The sequence below is a fragment of the Protomyctophum parallelum genome (assembly GCF_964188405.1).
Source record: "Protomyctophum parallelum genome assembly, chromosome: 16".
NCBI classification, from domain to species: Eukaryota; Metazoa; Chordata; class Actinopteri; order Myctophiformes; family Myctophidae; genus Protomyctophum; species Protomyctophum parallelum.
In genome coordinates, this window is record NC_139711.1 from 6,666,749 (window position 1) to 6,684,790 (window position 18,042).

The following is an 18,042-nucleotide window of genomic DNA, read 5'->3' on the forward strand; positions in this document are numbered from 1 at the left end:
CAATCATCTCTCTCAATATTTGTTGTAGAACTAATGCTTCATAGGCAGCCATAAAACTATACAGAGGGCCTATGGTGCATTTCTGAAATGCCGCTTGAGTTGTGCTGGAAAGTTTACTGCAGTGATGTCAGTGGGGTCAAATCCATGAATGTAAAAACTATAACCCCTACGTCCTGGTCTTTAGCCACCAGCCTCGGTAACCACAACGTTGTCCTTGTTCACTGTGATCTTGACTTAAAAATATGAATGAGTTTGATGTAATGGCAAGTGGCAACCATAGGCTGTATGGGCGATTGTGGGGAAACGGAGGAAAGCCTGTAACATTGTATCATTGTTGTGAGACATGGCACTGGCTCAGGAGGTTGAGGCCGCTCTCCAACACAGAAAGTTAGGCATGTTTGTGGGTGGGTCGGTTCTCTGTATCTGCACTAGTGACTTCTACATGTTAGTTAGGGCGCCTGTTTAGCAGGCAGCAGATCTGGGAGGGGTTCCTAGTCTGTATGTGTTATGTAAGGATGTCCCGTTTCTTTTTGCTCTGGTTTTGAGTATATGCCAATACCGATTTTTACCGATCCGATAGTTATATTTTTATAGAACACTTATGCCATATCACAATAGTACCAGTAAGACGCCTGAGGGCGAGAAGCGACCTCGCCCTAAAGGGCATATATAACTGGCCATATATGGAGCGTATCTTGAGCGTATCTGATGAGCTCAGATCAGGATATGGAATGTCAGAACAGGTCAGCTCCATATAATGGAGATCTAAGGGTGGCAGCGGGGGGGCAGTGTATTGAATGTACAGGGTTTGATGAGGGCCCAGGTAGGACCAGGCCTTAATTTTCGGGCCTGTTGAGAACTCCCCGGCTGCCAGGCACAAATAAGTTTGGGGCAGGCCCGTCTGAAGTTTAAATGGACAGGTATCAGTCAGAAGGTCACTCACCCCAGAGAGTGCAGGGGAGGATCGGCGTGTGCACGCATCCGCCTGGGTGAAGTCAGACTGCTGGGCGAGTGCGGTCGCTTTGGCATGGGATGAACTTTGACCAATAAATCACAATGACCTGTGCACCATAAATGGGGGCTGATGTCACATGATGTCACGATGACCTGGGCACCTGGGGGCTTGCCTGGGGTGACCAGGGGGCTGATGTCACGTGATGTCATGATGACCTGGGGCTTGCTGTTAGGTGACGTGACAGAGTGACAGGGATTGTGGGTTAGGTGTCAAAAACGCAAGGTTTCATAGTTAACTGCGACCTCCGGTCGCAACAATATCCAAAATCACAGACAATATTCAGTCATGATATGGATATAATATTGATACTAGGGATGTCCCGAGTGTTTTTTTGCTCCCAATCTAATTCCGATCATTTGAAAATGACGTGATCGGCCCCAAATCGGAACAACCGTAGTTACGACATCCAGGTGAAACTACTCAATGTCAGTTGAAAAGAAGCATAACCGAGGTGTGCATGGTTGTCTAGTTGTCTACACCCTCTCCAAGATCAAACAGGAGGCATTATCAGTAACAGGGACTATACAAAACATAAGGACTAAATTGGAAAGATAAACAGTGTTGTCCTGGTCTCTGTAACAGCCAGCCAAGCATGCTTTTTCTCTCCCTATGCATACCCATGTCTAACCAATGACTAGTCTAAACTAAGTATGCACCCCACTTTGGGTCACTTGTGATCGGAACAACTGATCTTAATCCCCACTTCTGTATGTGTGTGTTGATTTAGGATGCTTGGAGTGCTGCATCAAATGTCTGGGTGGGATCCCGTACCCTTCCCTCATCGCCACCATCCTGCTGTACGCTGGTGTGGCGTTGTTCTGCGGCTGTGGACACGAGGCTCTGTCTGGGACTGTCACCATACTCCAGAACTACTTTGAGGTGGCACGGAGCCCCATGGACACACTCGACGTCTTCACTATGTGAGTGTATACGGCTTACAACTGGACCGGAATGCATTTTCAACTGCACCCTAACCTAAAAATGTTTGGACTGTAAGGGTTCCATGATAATGGTCTGTCGGACCAAGGCTCAGTCACCCTTTAAACCACGTGTTCCTAGTTTGGGCGTGTCATTATAGCCTAGCGGGGCCAGACTCATAACGTGGATTCACGGACGCTTCCTCACCGCATATGAGTCTGCCCATAGACAGAGAGTATGCGGAAGCTGGAGACATCAGAAGATGACCGGGGCTAATCAGTGACTGCGTTTCAACTGCTGTCCCGACTCCCTACAGCAGTGAAAAGCTTACCCAGGCTAGTGAAAAGCAGCCTCTGATTGGTCCATGTGTATATGGTGACGTTATACCCATATTAGTATAGTGTTACACAAAACGTCACTGTTTCTAAGGTTATCTTTGCAAAGACGGCAGAAATCGTTAATATCCGACATAGCTCGTAAGTGTTAAAATATCTCGTTGTTTTAGCACGGTCTGTGATGACGTCAGGTTTTTGTCTGTCAAGGCAACTACATTTTACACCCACTTTTCAAGCTGTCTCATATGCGGGGAGGAAGCGTCAGTGAATCCACGACATTAGCCCCGCCAGGCTAATGTCATTATACTGTATGTGACAAATGTCCAAATATGTAATACAAATACTTTAAGGAAAACAATATATATAGCAGGCTGTTGTGAGATTATAGATCAGCTATTTTCACTATTTTGTCTATGACTAGTTAGTCATAGGTAGGTAGGTAGGTATATAGTTACTGTATACAGGTATAATTATACAACAAGCATACATGTACTGTATATACTAGTGGTTCTCAAAGTGTGGTCCAAGGACCATTTGGGTTCCTTGATGGGGTTCCAAATGAACCCTTAGAACTATGTGTACAAAAGTGTACAAATGGAATCACATGTACACTCTCAAAGTCGTGGGGGTCCATGAAATGAAAATGTTTGAGAACCACTGGTATGTATGTACACAGTATACAGTAAGTAGCTAAGTGGCTCTGGGTGATTCTCGTCTCCAGGATCGACATCATCAAGTACGTCATCTACGGCATCGCCTCTGCGTTCTTCGTCTACGGCATCCTGCTGATGGTGGAGGGATTCTTCACCAGCGGGGCCATCAAGGACCTGTATGGAGACTTCAAGATCACCACCTGCGGACGCTGCGTCAGCGCCTGGGTAAGGAAACACTCTAGTCTCCTTTATGGAGCGGCGTCACACCCATTGAATCGATTCTTACCGCTCGGAAAAAGAAGTTCACTGTCACGGTCGGCAAAACGGCACGAGAGAGAGAATCCCTCACATTTTCCAGTAATAAGTAGAGTGCAGGATGTTACTTCCATCCTGGCCCGTGCTCTGGGGAAAGCCACCAGACCACGTCCTGTTATGCTGTGACCCACGGTGTCTCCTGCACTCTGACCCCTAAGCGTGAGATGTGGAGAGGATCCTTCCTCATGATGATACTGTGGGGAATGCGAGTAAAGTGTACCAACGTTCAAAAATCTAAACTCAAACTTCAATTCTCATCTAAAAGAACAAAAAACGGTCCATATGGCTTCTGGACAAATAGCTGCATCAATAAAACCACCCACAGTGGACAACTAACCTAATGTACTCCCAGTACCAACAAAACCACATAATGTGGTTGCTTTTCCTCCCTGTGGCTGAGCAGGGTTTGTTGTCTGCTGTGTCCAAGCACTAAATGTACAGTATAGTGTCTAGTTGCAGTTTCTACTGTATGTGAGGCAGAGCATAAGCAGGTTTTCGCTCCAAACAAATACGGATACATTATGTTCCGCTGCTGACCTAGTATCAGGTCCCAGCAGAGTCCGCTCTGCTGCGTCTGCCCTTCACTTTCCTCTGCACTCTGCCCTTGATGCCCCACAGTTGGCCACCACTGCACGAGTCCTTTCTTAGAACAGGAATCCACCTGGTATCTGTGCCACAGTCAGGTTGAGATCCTATAGGACATCCAAGGAATGCCCATTGTTGTCACGGAAACGGTCAGTGGCGTGACGTCAGGCCACGACGTCATGTCGCCCTATAAAATGTGGCAGTCAGAGTAAGAAGAAGAAGCAGGACTTGGATTATTACATAGTAAAGAACAGACGTTAAAACGAACATGTACCGTTGGTTCAGGTCCCTCAGGGAGGTCTGCATGTTTTGAATGTGCATTTTGGTCTTTATTTATCTCTACAACTGGACTGGACGTTACTTCCGCACGTTTGCAAACATTAACGTACAGTAACTTATAACGTTGCTAGCTATACTAGCTTACACATTTACTAACTGGAGTGTGTTAAGAGGAATGAAGAGGAGAGCCATGGGTCTCCCACAGATCTTGGCAGTAGCTGCAGATGGTCCTGATCAGTTTAATTCTACAGGTCAGCTGACTGGTCTTCCTTGGGAGGTCCTGAAGGAGGTCTTCATGAACCTCCCTCCCCATGACCTGGTCTGTGTTTGCCGGTTGGTCTGTCGTGAATGGAAGGAACTGGTGGACAGTGAGTCTCTTTGGAGAGAGAGATGTCGACGAGACGGCTTTAAGCCCTGCGACGCCGCCAAAGTCCCCAATGACTGGAGACTGTTCTACTTCCTGTGTAAGAAGAGACGCAATCTTCTGGAGAACCCACGAGGAGAACAAAAACTCAATGGCTGGCAAATTGTAGAGAATGGTGGAGATCGATGGAAAGTTGACAATCCCCTGGTTCCACATCCTGATGAGGCTGTCCAGAAAGTGTTTGTGACCTCTTATCGAATGTGCAGGAAGGCCCAGCTGATCAATTTGGAGAAAGAGGGTTACAACGACTCCTTCATGGACAACTTTCAGCCAGATATCACCATATCAGACTGGTATGCACCTCGTTGGGATTGTGGAAGTGTATATTACATTCGTGTGGAGTTGCTGAATCAAAAAAATAAGCCAGTACAGACATTTGGTCCTGCCCCGGTTCGCTTTGATCAGTGGAATGATCAAAAATGGAATCAGATGACCCATGTGTTCAAGAACTATGGACCAGGAGTTCGATATATACGTTTTGTTCATGGAGGTAAAGATACACAATTTTGGGCAGGATGGTATGGAATCCGGGTGACCAACAGTTGTGTGCAGATCTGTCCATCACTAGACCGGTAGCTCTGTTATATTCATGTAGTCAGAAGTCAGATCTGTCCATCACCAGCCCTTTGACAGCTCCCTGCTGATACAGGAAATCGTCATTACATTACATTACATTACCCATCAACAGCCATCCAAGTGTAACTGAGGAAGATGACGACGCCATCTCTACTTTCTCACACACTGTACGGGAAGAGCATCACCAAGAGTCTCTGCTAGCAGACCCTGGTGGCCGTGCTGCTCCTGTACAAGTATGACTTAAGGGAGGCACTAGATGAAAGGCCATTAAGTAGCAAGTTGCATGACGGTCTACCCATTAAAGGCAAGAGTAAATTTTGGCCTAAGTGCGGTGCTATTAGAAAGGCCATGAGGTCACCAAAATCAATGGAGGTCATCCTCGAGAAAGCGTGACAATTCGGTAACTTATATTGATCCCTGTGGGGAAATTTGTTCCATGCATTTGACCCTCCTAACTATTAGGAGCAGTGGCCACCTAGGGGCGCTCAGGGAGCAGTTAGGTGCTCAGTATCTTGCTCAAGCACACAAAACCAGGAGGAGGCAATCCAACCAGAGGTTTTTGATATACCGTATGTTGTTTGAGACCAAACTGATGGACAATATTGCTACTAGCCACGATAACGTTTGAAGAAGAGGTCCGATAAAGGCCTCAAATTACAATGCAGAGCACGGATTCAGACAGCAGACAATACCGTAAGACATGTCATATGGCTTAGCATTTAGTAGTAGATAGGCAATTCATTCTTGTTCAATTTAAATTAAACGGGGTGTGTGTGTGTGTGTGTGTGTGTGTGTGTGTGTTCCAGTTCATCATGCTGACGTACATCTTCATGCTAGCCTGGTTGGGAGTGACAGCCTTCACGTCACTGCCTGTCTTCATGTACTTTAACATCTGGACCATCTGCCAGAACACCACAGTGCTGGAGGGAGCACAGCTCTGCTTGGACCCACGCCAGTACGGTGAGGAGGCTACACCAACTGTCCCTCTGGACCTGTCGCTCTCTCTCTCTCTCTGACACAGGCTGACTGTCCTCGGGCGATAATTTCACTAGACTAGTTTTGAATCTCTATCTGTCTCTCTCCACTCATCTATTTGCACTGATTCTCTCTTACTTATCCTCAACTTCCACCCTCTGATTGTTTTCTTCTTTTCTATCTTCTTGTTGTTTCCCTGTCCGTCTGTCTTTCTCTCTTTCCATCTGTCTTGTTGGTCCAGCCCTTATCTATTTTTGAGTGGTGCAACCACTCCAAAGAACAGCAATGTCCGTGTCCGTGTGTTCACCTGTCTTACGTTAACCTACGTGACTATGAGCACCAGTATGACTATGAGTACCAGTAGGGGTGCTGTTGTGCCAGAAACAGAGAGAGAGAGAGATAGTGCTGCACTGTTGCCTGCTAATGAGAGAGAGACAACATGTTATGTTTGTGTTTGAGCATGAAACATGCATGCTGTCAATTAGAAATGCGTCTAGTTCATCACAGAAGAACAGGTTTTGCACGAGAGAAAGAAAAGAAAATCGTCTGTGGGCGTTTAATTGGTAGCAATCATATAAACCCAGCACCATGTGCTCTAATTACCCTCAATTTCAAAGTGGTGAACTTGAACTTTAAGGGATGCTCTACTGTTGATCAGAACCTGAGTGTGGACTCTTTTTTTCAGGTATCGTTCCCATTGCTGAGGCCAAAACTGTTTGTGCTGGATCTGAGAAGTTTTACAAGATGTGTGAATCCAACGAAGTAGGTGAAAATAACCTGTACCCGTGTCAACCATTTTTATGAACAACTAAATTAATAAACTCCTTTGTTCATTTTAAATTTTTCAAAAATAGCTATTGTAATCTACAAACTGGTGAGTCCTTTGTGGAGACGGTAGATCAGCTATTTTCGAGTACAGAACAGTATAAACCAGGCTGTGGCTAATGACAGAATCACTACACATTAGTCTTTACTGTACTGTAGCTTTATAATGTAAATACTGGGCAGCATCGTTTACAGTTAATTATAATGTTCACTGCAGGATTTTCAACTGTGAACGTGGATGTTGTTGAGCTTCACAGGCTATTAAATCAGAGTAGATTAAGAAAGCTAGCAATAATAATGTATTGTGTGTTTCATCTCCAGTTGGACATGACGTTCCACCTGTTTATCTGCGCTCTGGCCGGAGCAGGAGCTGCCGTCATCGCTATGGTGAGAGCACAAAACACACGTTTGTTTATCCCATTCTGACCTGAGATCAGATTCATACGAGGTTTCCGCCGGACACACACTGGTCTGATGAACCCATTCTGACCTGAGATCAGATTCTAAAAATGTCAGTCGTTCTTCGATTTTTCAAAAAATAGCAGACCTACAAGCTCGTATCGCGCCACTCGGTGGCGCGATATGAGCATGTAGATCTGCTATTTTTAAATAGCTAAAGCATAACATGATGCCAACACCAAAATGGGTGCCCGGTCAGAATGGGTTATGTAACTATGGATGTGTACATAGATTATGGTTGATATCGACAAACACACAAATAACTGTTTATACATCTGCGAGGCTAAGAACTATGCATACGTAAATAAATATGTCACATGGTGTAGACACAGTTCAAGTTCTATGTACCGTCCACCTGGATTGACATCTACAGTAATTCATACTCCATAGCACGAGAGTGTTGCTTGCTGAAATTAATTAACGGTCACACCTCCTGGCATGAATTAAGCTTTAGTCGTGTGGGTTAAATACTTAGTACTTGAAAAGATGAATATATAAGTACAAATATCCGTACCATGGAATTAAATATTTTCCTCATCATGTGTGTTCAACTCAAGTCACATGGTACAGAAATGCTGAGCAGGGAACATACCAGCGGACATACTTGACATAATGAACTGTCTCTTAAATAAAACCTAAGTTGGTAGTGCTGTACAATGTGTTATATTGTTACTGTGCTGTTTTTGGTGCACAACACCGTATTAAATGCATAATTGCGTCATTCAGTACTTAGTACACAAGATTACTTGCACGATGTTCCATTAATCCATGGTTTAATACTCTGGAACAAGGCACGTAAATGACTCAATGAAAGAAAGAGTAAGCCTTTTAATTACAGACCAAGTATGCGAGTAAAATAGATTAAATAACCAGTTAATATAGCATAATAATTTTATAATTGTCAATAGTATACTTACATGAATTACTAATGATGAACTTTTGAGGCTGTAAACTGTATAAATAACAGTAAAGCGAGACAAGGACTGAGAGGTTAATTCATTACATGGTCATTTGCAGTTATGAATGCATTAGTAACAGCCTGTATTTAATACCACCTAGGTCCTATTACACGCAAAAAATAACCCAAACTGATGATGCATTTTGAGCTTGTAGATGTGCTATTTTCACTATGTTTTAATTGGTTAAATGGGTACCTTACCCTCTAAAGTGTTGTTGTTGACAGACAAAAATAAACAGTTTCCAGGTATAGTGTATAGGCTATCTATTTCCTCACATCTTGTATACCTTAAGGAATAACAAATGAACAACTAATGTTTAATCTGTAATTATTAATGAGTATAGTTAATTGAATGTAATCGAAAGCAGTATGCTTGTTCTTCATGTGGGAAAAGACATGGTTTCTAGATTGACAACACATTTATGGTGATTAGCTTTGTGATGATTGTTGTTTCGGGAGGGGTGACTGTTGACAGTGCATGGCTTTCTGGCTGCCTGTATAAGATCAGAGCGAAAGCATTTTGGCGCAGTAAAAAGACGAGGGGCTTTCTTCTCTCCCCTCGCTCCCTCCCTCCCTCCCTCGCTCTCTCCGAGGCGCTGGGCATGTCACAGTGTTGTCATGGAAACTGGGAAAAGAAAAGCTGAGAGCTTATTGCCAACATCGCTCATTAATTTGTGAGGAGCCATTTTCTGAGAAACAGAATAGTGCTCCTCAGAGGAGGATGATGGTGCAAAATGTGGGCGAGAAGCCGACATCTCTTTTAACCTAAACACCATCGACGGGGGCAATCAAAGAATAGAACAAAGACACATGGCAACATGCGACATCAGACAGCTGGCCTGGCCTCACAACTGGGCACTAAATCAGTGCAGAGTGGCTTCATGTTCAGCCATGCGAGAAAAACTCATCAGTTCTAACAGATGGCTCATCAAGAAATGTATAAGTGAGTGATAATTGCCCAGGTTATTATTATTAATTTTTATAATCATATGTTTCGTAGTAGTATTTCTGCTTTTCTGCCCTAGTTGTTTACTGCAATACAGTATAAGCAATAATAAATATTCCTAAAAGAAGGTGCTTGCTGGTGAAAGGAGTGGCCGTTAAAACACAATACATTCACTCTGCTGCCATGGAAACAATGAAATAAGGACCAAACTTTGCACAATACCGCCACCTGCTGGTCCACTGATGATTGTCCACTGTTCAATTAAAATGAGATTTTTTACAGTACACATAATACAGTATATATATATATATAATATATATATATATATATATATATATATATATATATATATATATGTGTGGAGGTTGGTAAAGACCCTGAGAAGAAATAGGCTGTGGTGTGGTGTGAGATAACATGAAACGTTCAATTTAAACATAAGATTATGAGAAAAGAAAATTGATGACAGGGTTTAAATGACAAACATGACAAACCATGAGAGGAGAAGACATGAGAGGGCAAAATTAGATGTGCCACGTGGACATAATTTCTCTCCGTTCTCTACCTCATCAAACCTCAAATTAATATTATCTCTGTCCCAATTAACATTTGAGGCATTTAGCAGACACTCTTATCCAGAGTGCAACATTTGTGAAAAAGTCCTGAACCCTTTCAACGCATGACGGGGTAAATGGTCAAGTTGTAGTGCAAAGAAAAACAATTATGTACTAGTGTTGCTACAGTACCAAGTCATTGGGATACCAGGTAATCACCAAACCTAAAATCTGTCTAAACAACATGCTATCTAAATAACATTGGTGGACAAGCAGTTACGTGAAAAAAGTGAAAGAAATCCCCACAATTTACCAACACATCCATATTTTAAAATCAATGAAGGACAAAGTAGGTTTTGGCTTTCCACTTTTATATTGGCACACACCAATGAAAAAGTGGATTATGCAAGTACTTTCTTTGTCTGCCAGTGTTACTCGATAACCTAGAAAACCTATTATTGATGCAGTAAATCTATCTAAATGACATACACTCAGTTCAGTGAGTCGTGACAGGGGGGGGCACAAGGAGGGAGAAGAGCCAAGGATGATTGGAGTAATGGTCAGGGTGTCATAGCCGGGAAGAGAGGGACATCACATTGTTGGCTGATCAAAGTATGCAGGAAGGTGTATGAGTGGATCTGGCCATGCCTTGTAAATCATCATCACCATTCTCTCTCTCTCTCTCTCTCTCTCTCTCTCTCAGATCCACTACCTGATGGTCCTCTCAGCCAACTGGGCGTATGTGAAGGACGCCTGTCGGATGCAGAAGTACGAGGACATCAAGTCGAAAGAAGAGCAGGAGCTGCACGACATCCACTCCACTCGCTCCAAGGAGCGGCTCAATGCCTACACCTAAATGCCCATAGCATGAGGCCTGGCCCTGCCTCTCCAACCCCCCCATCCATCCTTCCCTTCCTCTCTCAACTTTCTCTACTACAACTCTCTCTCTCCTCCTCTCTCTCCACCATCCCCTCCAGACAAACATGGGGAAGGATGGCACGCGGGGCCCGCAGCCACTGCTGATGTCACTGGTGCGTCACATGACCAAGTTGGCGTGGGGGTGGGGTGACATCACATAAGGCCCTCCTCCTCCCCCCGCCACCACAAACAGCATTTCAAGTTGAAAAAAATGAAAGGCCCTTTACCTCTCTCATGGACTGTGTTATTATTATTATTATTATCATCATCATTATGGCCCTTTTGAAATCTTCTGTTCCAACCCGAAGACCAGTTCTCTTAATCAGGTTGTATTTCAGAAAATGTTAGTGTCACACGTAGCGACAATTTGCATACAGTATACAGTACATTTGCTTTGTTTTTACACACTTTTGTATGCGATTTACAATTTACACTTTTTTTCCCCCAGTGTATTTATTTTATTGCTGATTTCTGAGGGGGTCAACTGGAGCTTAAAAGCCCACGCACATTCTCTCATGTCCGTGTTCCATGTGGAGATTCATGATGAAGAACTATGTACTGCAAGAGACGGGCTAGGGAGTTATGGAGACTCAAATATTAATATTTAAAATCTCACTAAGGCAACTATAAATCAACGTAAGCCTTTTAAATATGCTATTTCCAGGGATCAAATCACTTTGATGAGAAAGGGATTCAAATCTTACCGTTTTCTTTGTTTTTCTAAATGATAGCAAGACAATACAATGATAGATACCAAATTAATAGAGGTAAACCAAGTATTTGCTATTGCTAGCTGTGCCAAGCCTGTTAAACAGGCAACAAAGATCAATATCAAAGACAGTAATAGTCAGTAATTGTCGATTAACCACTTTATGGGTTATTTTGTAATACAAGGGTAATGGCAGCAGTTTAAAATGTATTTTAGGACTGTGAATGATTCCATTGTCATTAATCATGAGCCACAAAAAGCACATGCAAACATGCATAATTTCCTAAAAAGTTGAACTTTATAAATAATACTATTATGAATCCAGTGTTTTGTTTTCCTTCTTTGCAGAACTCTGCACTGTAAATATTGATATCAAAAGCGTACCTATATGTGAAGCACTTGAATTTCAGGACAACACCTGTGAGAATAAAGCATGATTTACACTTTGACATGCCAGTGTCGCGCACCAAATATAGACAATCCACATCTACAAGATCACAATGCGTTGCGACATGGTGTGAGGTTTTAGATCTGCGATTGCGTGAGACACAGCTGCATGGCATGGTATAAATTAAGCATAAGATGGATCACGGAAAGTCAGTCAAACTCTCCATCCTCATCGGTCTCAAATGGAAAAACATAAATTATTATCAAAAAACCTTGGTGATAAAAAATAAATAAAAGACGTGTTGGGTGTAATGGCACTTCTTGGTGGAGTAATGAGCTGTGGGAAATGTTTGTGTCACAGTACAGTACCAGTACTTTTTCGTCCATGACCAGTAACCAGTTCCGGTTTGTTTTGCCAACACATCCCACTGACACCAGAAGACATAATACCTGGCCTTTTCATTGCCTGGCAATATTTTGTCAGTTTTGTCAGTATTTTTAAATAATTAAACAAAACAAAAAACTAGTTTATTGCACTTATTTGACCATTTCTGTGCTCTCTCTCTCTCTAGATGTAAGATCATTGGTGTTCAACTCCGAGTTGGATAACTTGTGCGTTAGGTATAACGAGTGTCAGTTTAGATGTTTTTCGTGGCATGGACATGCATTAATAAGTATAGTATTTCTGATTCAAAAAGTCATTTTTATTTCACTTGTTTATTTTTTACACTTTTGACCGTCTTGCTGGATCAACCCTTTGTTTATATGTGCAGTAAAACCTACCCCCATCCCTGCTAACCGCATTATGCTACTGTTAATAGAGCCTGTAGTCTTTGAGTTGTGTCTCCTTAGTTTGTGATGATCTCTCAAACATGTCTTAAGAAACTAATACTTGTACCAACGTTGCTTACTCGGTAATGATCTGAAAAAAAAGTATACGCTTTCAGCTTCCTCCTCGTATTAGTCTTTTTGTACTTTCACTAAGAATGCTTAGTAGCCGGCTTTAAACTGAATCTGTTTTGTACATTCATGTGCCAACAGCTTGAAGTGGCTTATTTGACCTGTACGATCAAATCTGCTTGCATAAATAAAATTCACTTGTGTACTTGTTAATAAATACTCAATGACTCTGGTGTATTTTTTGTTCTATTGTGAAGCTTTTGTTCCTATAATAGTTTAGGTATTACTATTAATAGTTGGAGGTATTATTAGTAGTTGAAGTTGATTATTATAATAAAACTCAAATTAAATATGTTTTTTTTAATAATTTCTTCTGTATGTCTGTATAGGACAAAATAAGACTTTTCTATTTTAATTGAATGTTTTTGTATACTGTATGAGATGAGATGTAGTGTATAGTTCATGCATTGTTGTTCATTGTGTTTTGTTTATGTCCTCCTCACTTTCCATATTTAAGCCCCTAGTCTGTATATCCACAGGCTCACTCACCACAAGGGAGCATCCTTTCACCAATATTCTTTATCATGTACACTGACGACAAGTGCAGGAGCTTTCAGAAAGACATATATGTGGTTAAACTTTCTGGAAACACTGCATTGCTGTCCCTTCTCCAACTTTCAGAATCAGAATATGGGAATTCTCACTGACTATGTTTTAAGGAACTAAGGAACTGATCATTGATTTTATATGTAACAGAGATGCATTCAAATCAGAGGGAAAACTAGAGTGGCCCACTTTTTTAAAAACAAAATGCAGATCTACAAATCAAATGAATGTAACGTTGATGCTTGTATATAATGACATGCCCAAAATAGGAATGCCAGTTTGAAAATGGCTAATGAATATACAGTATATGGTTGCAGACAAGAAAACATGTGTCACATAGAGTATTGACATGAAGATAGATGAGCATGGTTTGAGATAGATGCACTCAAGAGTCAGTGCCCATATGCAAAAAATATTCTGAGAAAATATACATAAAACTAGAAAAAGTGCACAGGTATCCATCAGGTTGTGGCCTCCTGGTGGTGCTATAATAGGCCAATGTGAAAAGGCTGACATATTTTGTTCTTACACCATTGATTTGGATTGGATGATTTGAGGCCTTTTCTGTTTTACAAAAATCCAACTGTTGGCGGCGCTATAACAGGCCAATGTGAAAAGGGTGGGATATATTCCTGCGTTCATGATGTGAGGCTTTTTGTTTAAAAAGGGCCAATCCTGCAAACTTTGAAAGCCACTGGCTGCGGTTACATGAGGGCTTTTTCATTCATAATGAAAACTTCAGAATTAATTAATTCAGAAGTAAGTTTTTTGCTGCGTGGGGAAATGGTCATTCCGAATGAGTGTTTACATGGACAATACTTTTAAATCCCATTATTTCATTCCACATCAGGTTTGGGGCTGGGAAGGCTTCTGATTGGATAGGGGGCGGGGCGGATATGTTTACGTCCAGTGGTTAACTTTAGTACTCTACTAAAGTAAAAAAAAAAAAAAATCTACTTTACTTGAGTATTTCCAATTCCCAATACTTCTACTCCACTACATTTCAGGTAAAACTAAATAATAATAATAATAATAATAATAATAAAAAAACACTTTTATGCCATGCTACTATTTGATGTATCCTGTAGCCTATGAGAGGTTGCTCTCAGAGATGTGAAATTAAACATGTCTAGTTTCTTATAATTAATCGCAAAACAAGAGCATAATATAGCCATACCAATTCCATGGAAACAAGCATGCACAGAAAGATTGGCCAATTTCATTCCGATTTAAGTTTTTGTAGGTGTTTACATGACAACTTTTAATAGGATTAAACTTTTATTCTGAATGAAAAGGGGATTTAACTGTCCATGTAAATGTAGCCAATGTTAGCCAATTAGGATGGAATATGAAATATCAGACAGATCCATCTTGAACAGACAGAATCTGGTGGCGCTATAACAGGCCGTTCTGGAAATTTTGGGGCAACGGTGACAGTCTATTTTTAATCAGATTGCTTGGTCGTTACTACCTATAGTATAAGCTTTATTATACAATAACGTGTGTGTGTGTGTGTGTGTGTGTGTGTGTGCGCGTGTGTGTGTGTGTGTGTGTGTGTGTGTGTGTGTGTGTGTGTGTGTGTGTGTGTGTGTGTGTGTGAGGCACAGCAGTTAAGGTTACAACAGACAAGTAAGGATAAGACAGATAAAAAAAGTACTGTAGTATACAGAAGAAACAAGGCAGAAGGAAAAGCAAGGTGCTTAAAGAAACAATAATAAGAATAAGAATATTAATAAAAGTAATACACAGGGCAAACAAGGACAAACTAAAACATACAGTCGATCAGTGCGTCATTGCGAATGCAATGATTGAGAATGCAATGAGCACTAACTATGAGACCCTGCAGATCATGTCTGTCTGTCTGTGTGTGTGTGTGTGTGTGTGTGTGTGTGTGTGTGTGTGTGTGTGTGTGTGTGTGTGTGTGTGTGTGTGTGTGTGTGTGTGTGTGTGTGTGTGTGTCTGTCCTGCTGTGACACCACCCGCCCGCCACCAGAGGGCGCAGCTGTAGCACACACAATCACACACACACACACACACACACAGGGCGCAGCTGTAGCACACACACACAAACACACACACACACACAAACAACCACACACTCACGAGCTGCGTTCGCTTCCCGCGTTTGCGCGTCTTACTTGTAATAAAGTGTATTACTACTACTACAACAGTGCAAAGCCAAACAAAAAAAGTGTCCATGGTCAGTGCAAGAAAGCGTGGGATGTGAAACAAACAGCACAAGATACACTCAGAAATGTCTTAAGGTCAGAGAGGTTTATTTTTAAAATAAATTATGTTTTGATTGTCCTACTGTAGCCAAGCGGCCGTTGTGTGTCTCGTTGTAACCTTTCAGCGCAACAGGCACAAAGGACTTCCCTAGGGAGAATCTGTCGTCCGCGTTTGCTCCAGTATACCCCATTATCTCTAGGTGGAGGGGGTGGGAGGAATGATTCATTGTTGTAGGGCTCTCAGACACTGTAGGGAGAGGCGGCCCCTGTCCACTCCACCCCTCTAGTACTCTCTGTCATGTTATAAATCACACCCCATGTTACAACTTACACCATAGTGCCAGACAGAAGGGCCTCACGCAACCACAACACGGCCCTCTGCAACAAATTAACATTTAAGGCATTTAGAGCCGTCCATCTAAATGCATCTAAGTGACATCTAAGGAAACCTGTGTCTGTTGTCTGTCTGTCTGCCTTTCTGTCTGTCCGTCTGTACATATTGGCATCAAGCAAATCCGAGCTTCATGCCAAGACGTGTAGGAGGAACACAGCCGATTTGCTCGTCTTCATATGACGTATATTCTCCATTCATTGGCAATGGCATTTAATATTTGTGTTAGTACAAAAATAGGGATTTGCTGGTCCTACCTCACCGTCCGGACCTACCAGGTTTCATGGAAAGGTTTGCTATCATCCCCCCGAACCCTACAAACTGGGGTCCCACAGGGATCTGTACTTGGCCCCCTCCTTTTCTCCCTGTACACTAAATCTCTTGGCACTATCATCACTGCTCACAATCTATCCCATCACTGCTATGCCACGCAACTGTTTCTATCCCCCCCCCCCCCCCCTCTGCTACTCAGGTGGAAGAGCGCATCACTGCATGCCTGGCTGACATCTCACAGTGGATGTCTTCAAGCTGAACCCAGACAAGACTGAGCTTCTCTTCTTCCCAGCTAAGTCCTGCCCCATGCGGGAGCTAACTATTTCCATAGACAACGCCTTAGTAACCTCAGCAACCTCAGCCCCAACGGCAAAAAACCTTGGTGTTGTCCTGGACATGCAGTCAGCTCTTGTTCAAAGCACACATTACTGCTGTCATCCTGTGGGTTTACACTCTATAACATTTTACAAATTAGACCCTTCCTCACCCAGGAGTCAGCCCAGCTCCTTATCCAGACATCAGTCATGTAAAAACTTGACTATTGTAACTCCCTCCTTACCGGCATGCACACTTAAGCCTCTCCAATTGATCCAGAATGCCGCAGCTCGCTTGGTCTTCAACCAGCCAAAATTCTCACATGTCTCCCCGCTTCTCCGCTCCCTCCATTGGCTCCCGGTCGCTGCCCGCACAGAATACAAAACTCTGATGCTGGCATTCAAAGCAACCAAAGGCATGGCACCCCCATATCTTGCACGTCTGATCGAACCCTACAAACCCTCCCGCTCACTCAGATCAGCCAACGCAGGGAAGCTGGATGTACCTTCACTAAAAACGCCGGGACAGCGCTCCACACGTCTGAAACTCTTCTCCCAATCTTCCACCGCAGTCTGAAAACCCACCTCTTCAGACTCCATCTTGGCCCCTACTAGCACTTGCTGTAGCACTCGCCCTCGCCCAACGAACTTACAGGCGAATGCAAAGGCTCAACTTATGTAACTTAGATAGCATTTTATGTAGACATAGCACTATATAGTATATATGCAGTTTCATTATATAGATATATTCCACTGTTATGATCGTAGCTTCCGTATTTTTCCGTCTTTATGTACAGTATATGATGTATCGCCATGTTTTTGTTCTTGCTCAATGTAAATCGCTCTGGATTAAGAGGGTCTGCTATAAATGCCTAAATTGTAAATTGACGTAAATTCTCCATTCATTCAACGGCATTTAATGTTTGTGTTATACACAAAATAGCCGATTTGCTCAGACACATATGACGTAAATTATATCCATTCATTGTCAATGGCATTTAATGTTATAGGACAAGAATGTCAATGGCATTTCATGTTATAGGACAAGAATCTACATCTACACTATAGCTGAATATTGGAGGGCCCTCAAAAACCACAAGTGTCTGTATCCGTCTGTCCACAGGTCTGTGGAGGACGTCACAAACCCAACACATACTGTACAGTAGGCTTCACAGATTGGCCAAGCTTTGCATCACTCTCGTGCTGTTGCTGCACCAATGTAAGTGATAATGTGCACTGCAGTGGTGTATGAATTCCCAACTTCCGTCGTTCCATCCCGACTTCTGTGTGTTTAGAATGCAACACAGAATAAGTTTGAATCCCAAATTCACCAACTTTACAAGCAACCACTAAACATATTGTTTGCAACCGGTAAACGCAAGAGTGTTAGGGTCAGAAGCCAAATCACAGAAGGTGATATAAGCATTGCTGTGCAGGAGATATGGTGAAGAGAGCTGAGAAGACGGTCAGGTAGGTGCGGTCACGTTACAGAGGGTGTGAGT

General features: G+C 42.6%; 2 protein-coding genes across 2 annotated transcripts in view; both read left to right on the plus strand.

Moving 5' to 3' along the window:
* gpm6aa (glycoprotein M6Aa) overlaps nt 1-12,947 on the plus strand; it is a 36,132-nt gene extending 23,185 nt beyond the window's left edge. Inside the window, exons 2-7 of the mRNA XM_083785284.1 lie at nt 1,743-1,935; nt 2,990-3,146; nt 5,907-6,060; nt 6,761-6,837; nt 7,222-7,287; nt 10,518-12,947. Of these exons, the coding sequence (XP_083641410.1) occupies nt 1,743-1,935; nt 2,990-3,146; nt 5,907-6,060; nt 6,761-6,837; nt 7,222-7,287; nt 10,518-10,670 (800 nt within the window). The 3' untranslated portion in view covers nt 10,671-12,947. The remainder of the gene's footprint in view (nt 1-1,742; nt 1,936-2,989; nt 3,147-5,906; nt 6,061-6,760; nt 6,838-7,221; nt 7,288-10,517) is intronic.
* Nucleotides 4,279-5,100, plus strand: LOC310873016 (F-box only protein 6-like; the record flags this gene model as incomplete). Its single annotated transcript, XM_083785285.1, has 1 exon — nt 4,279-5,100. Exon 1 carries the CDS (start codon nt 4,291-4,293, stop codon nt 5,098-5,100), a length of 810 nt encoding a protein of 269 aa, XP_083641411.1. The 5' UTR covers nt 4,279-4,290.
* Nucleotides 12,948-18,042: the final 5,095 nt, after the last annotated feature.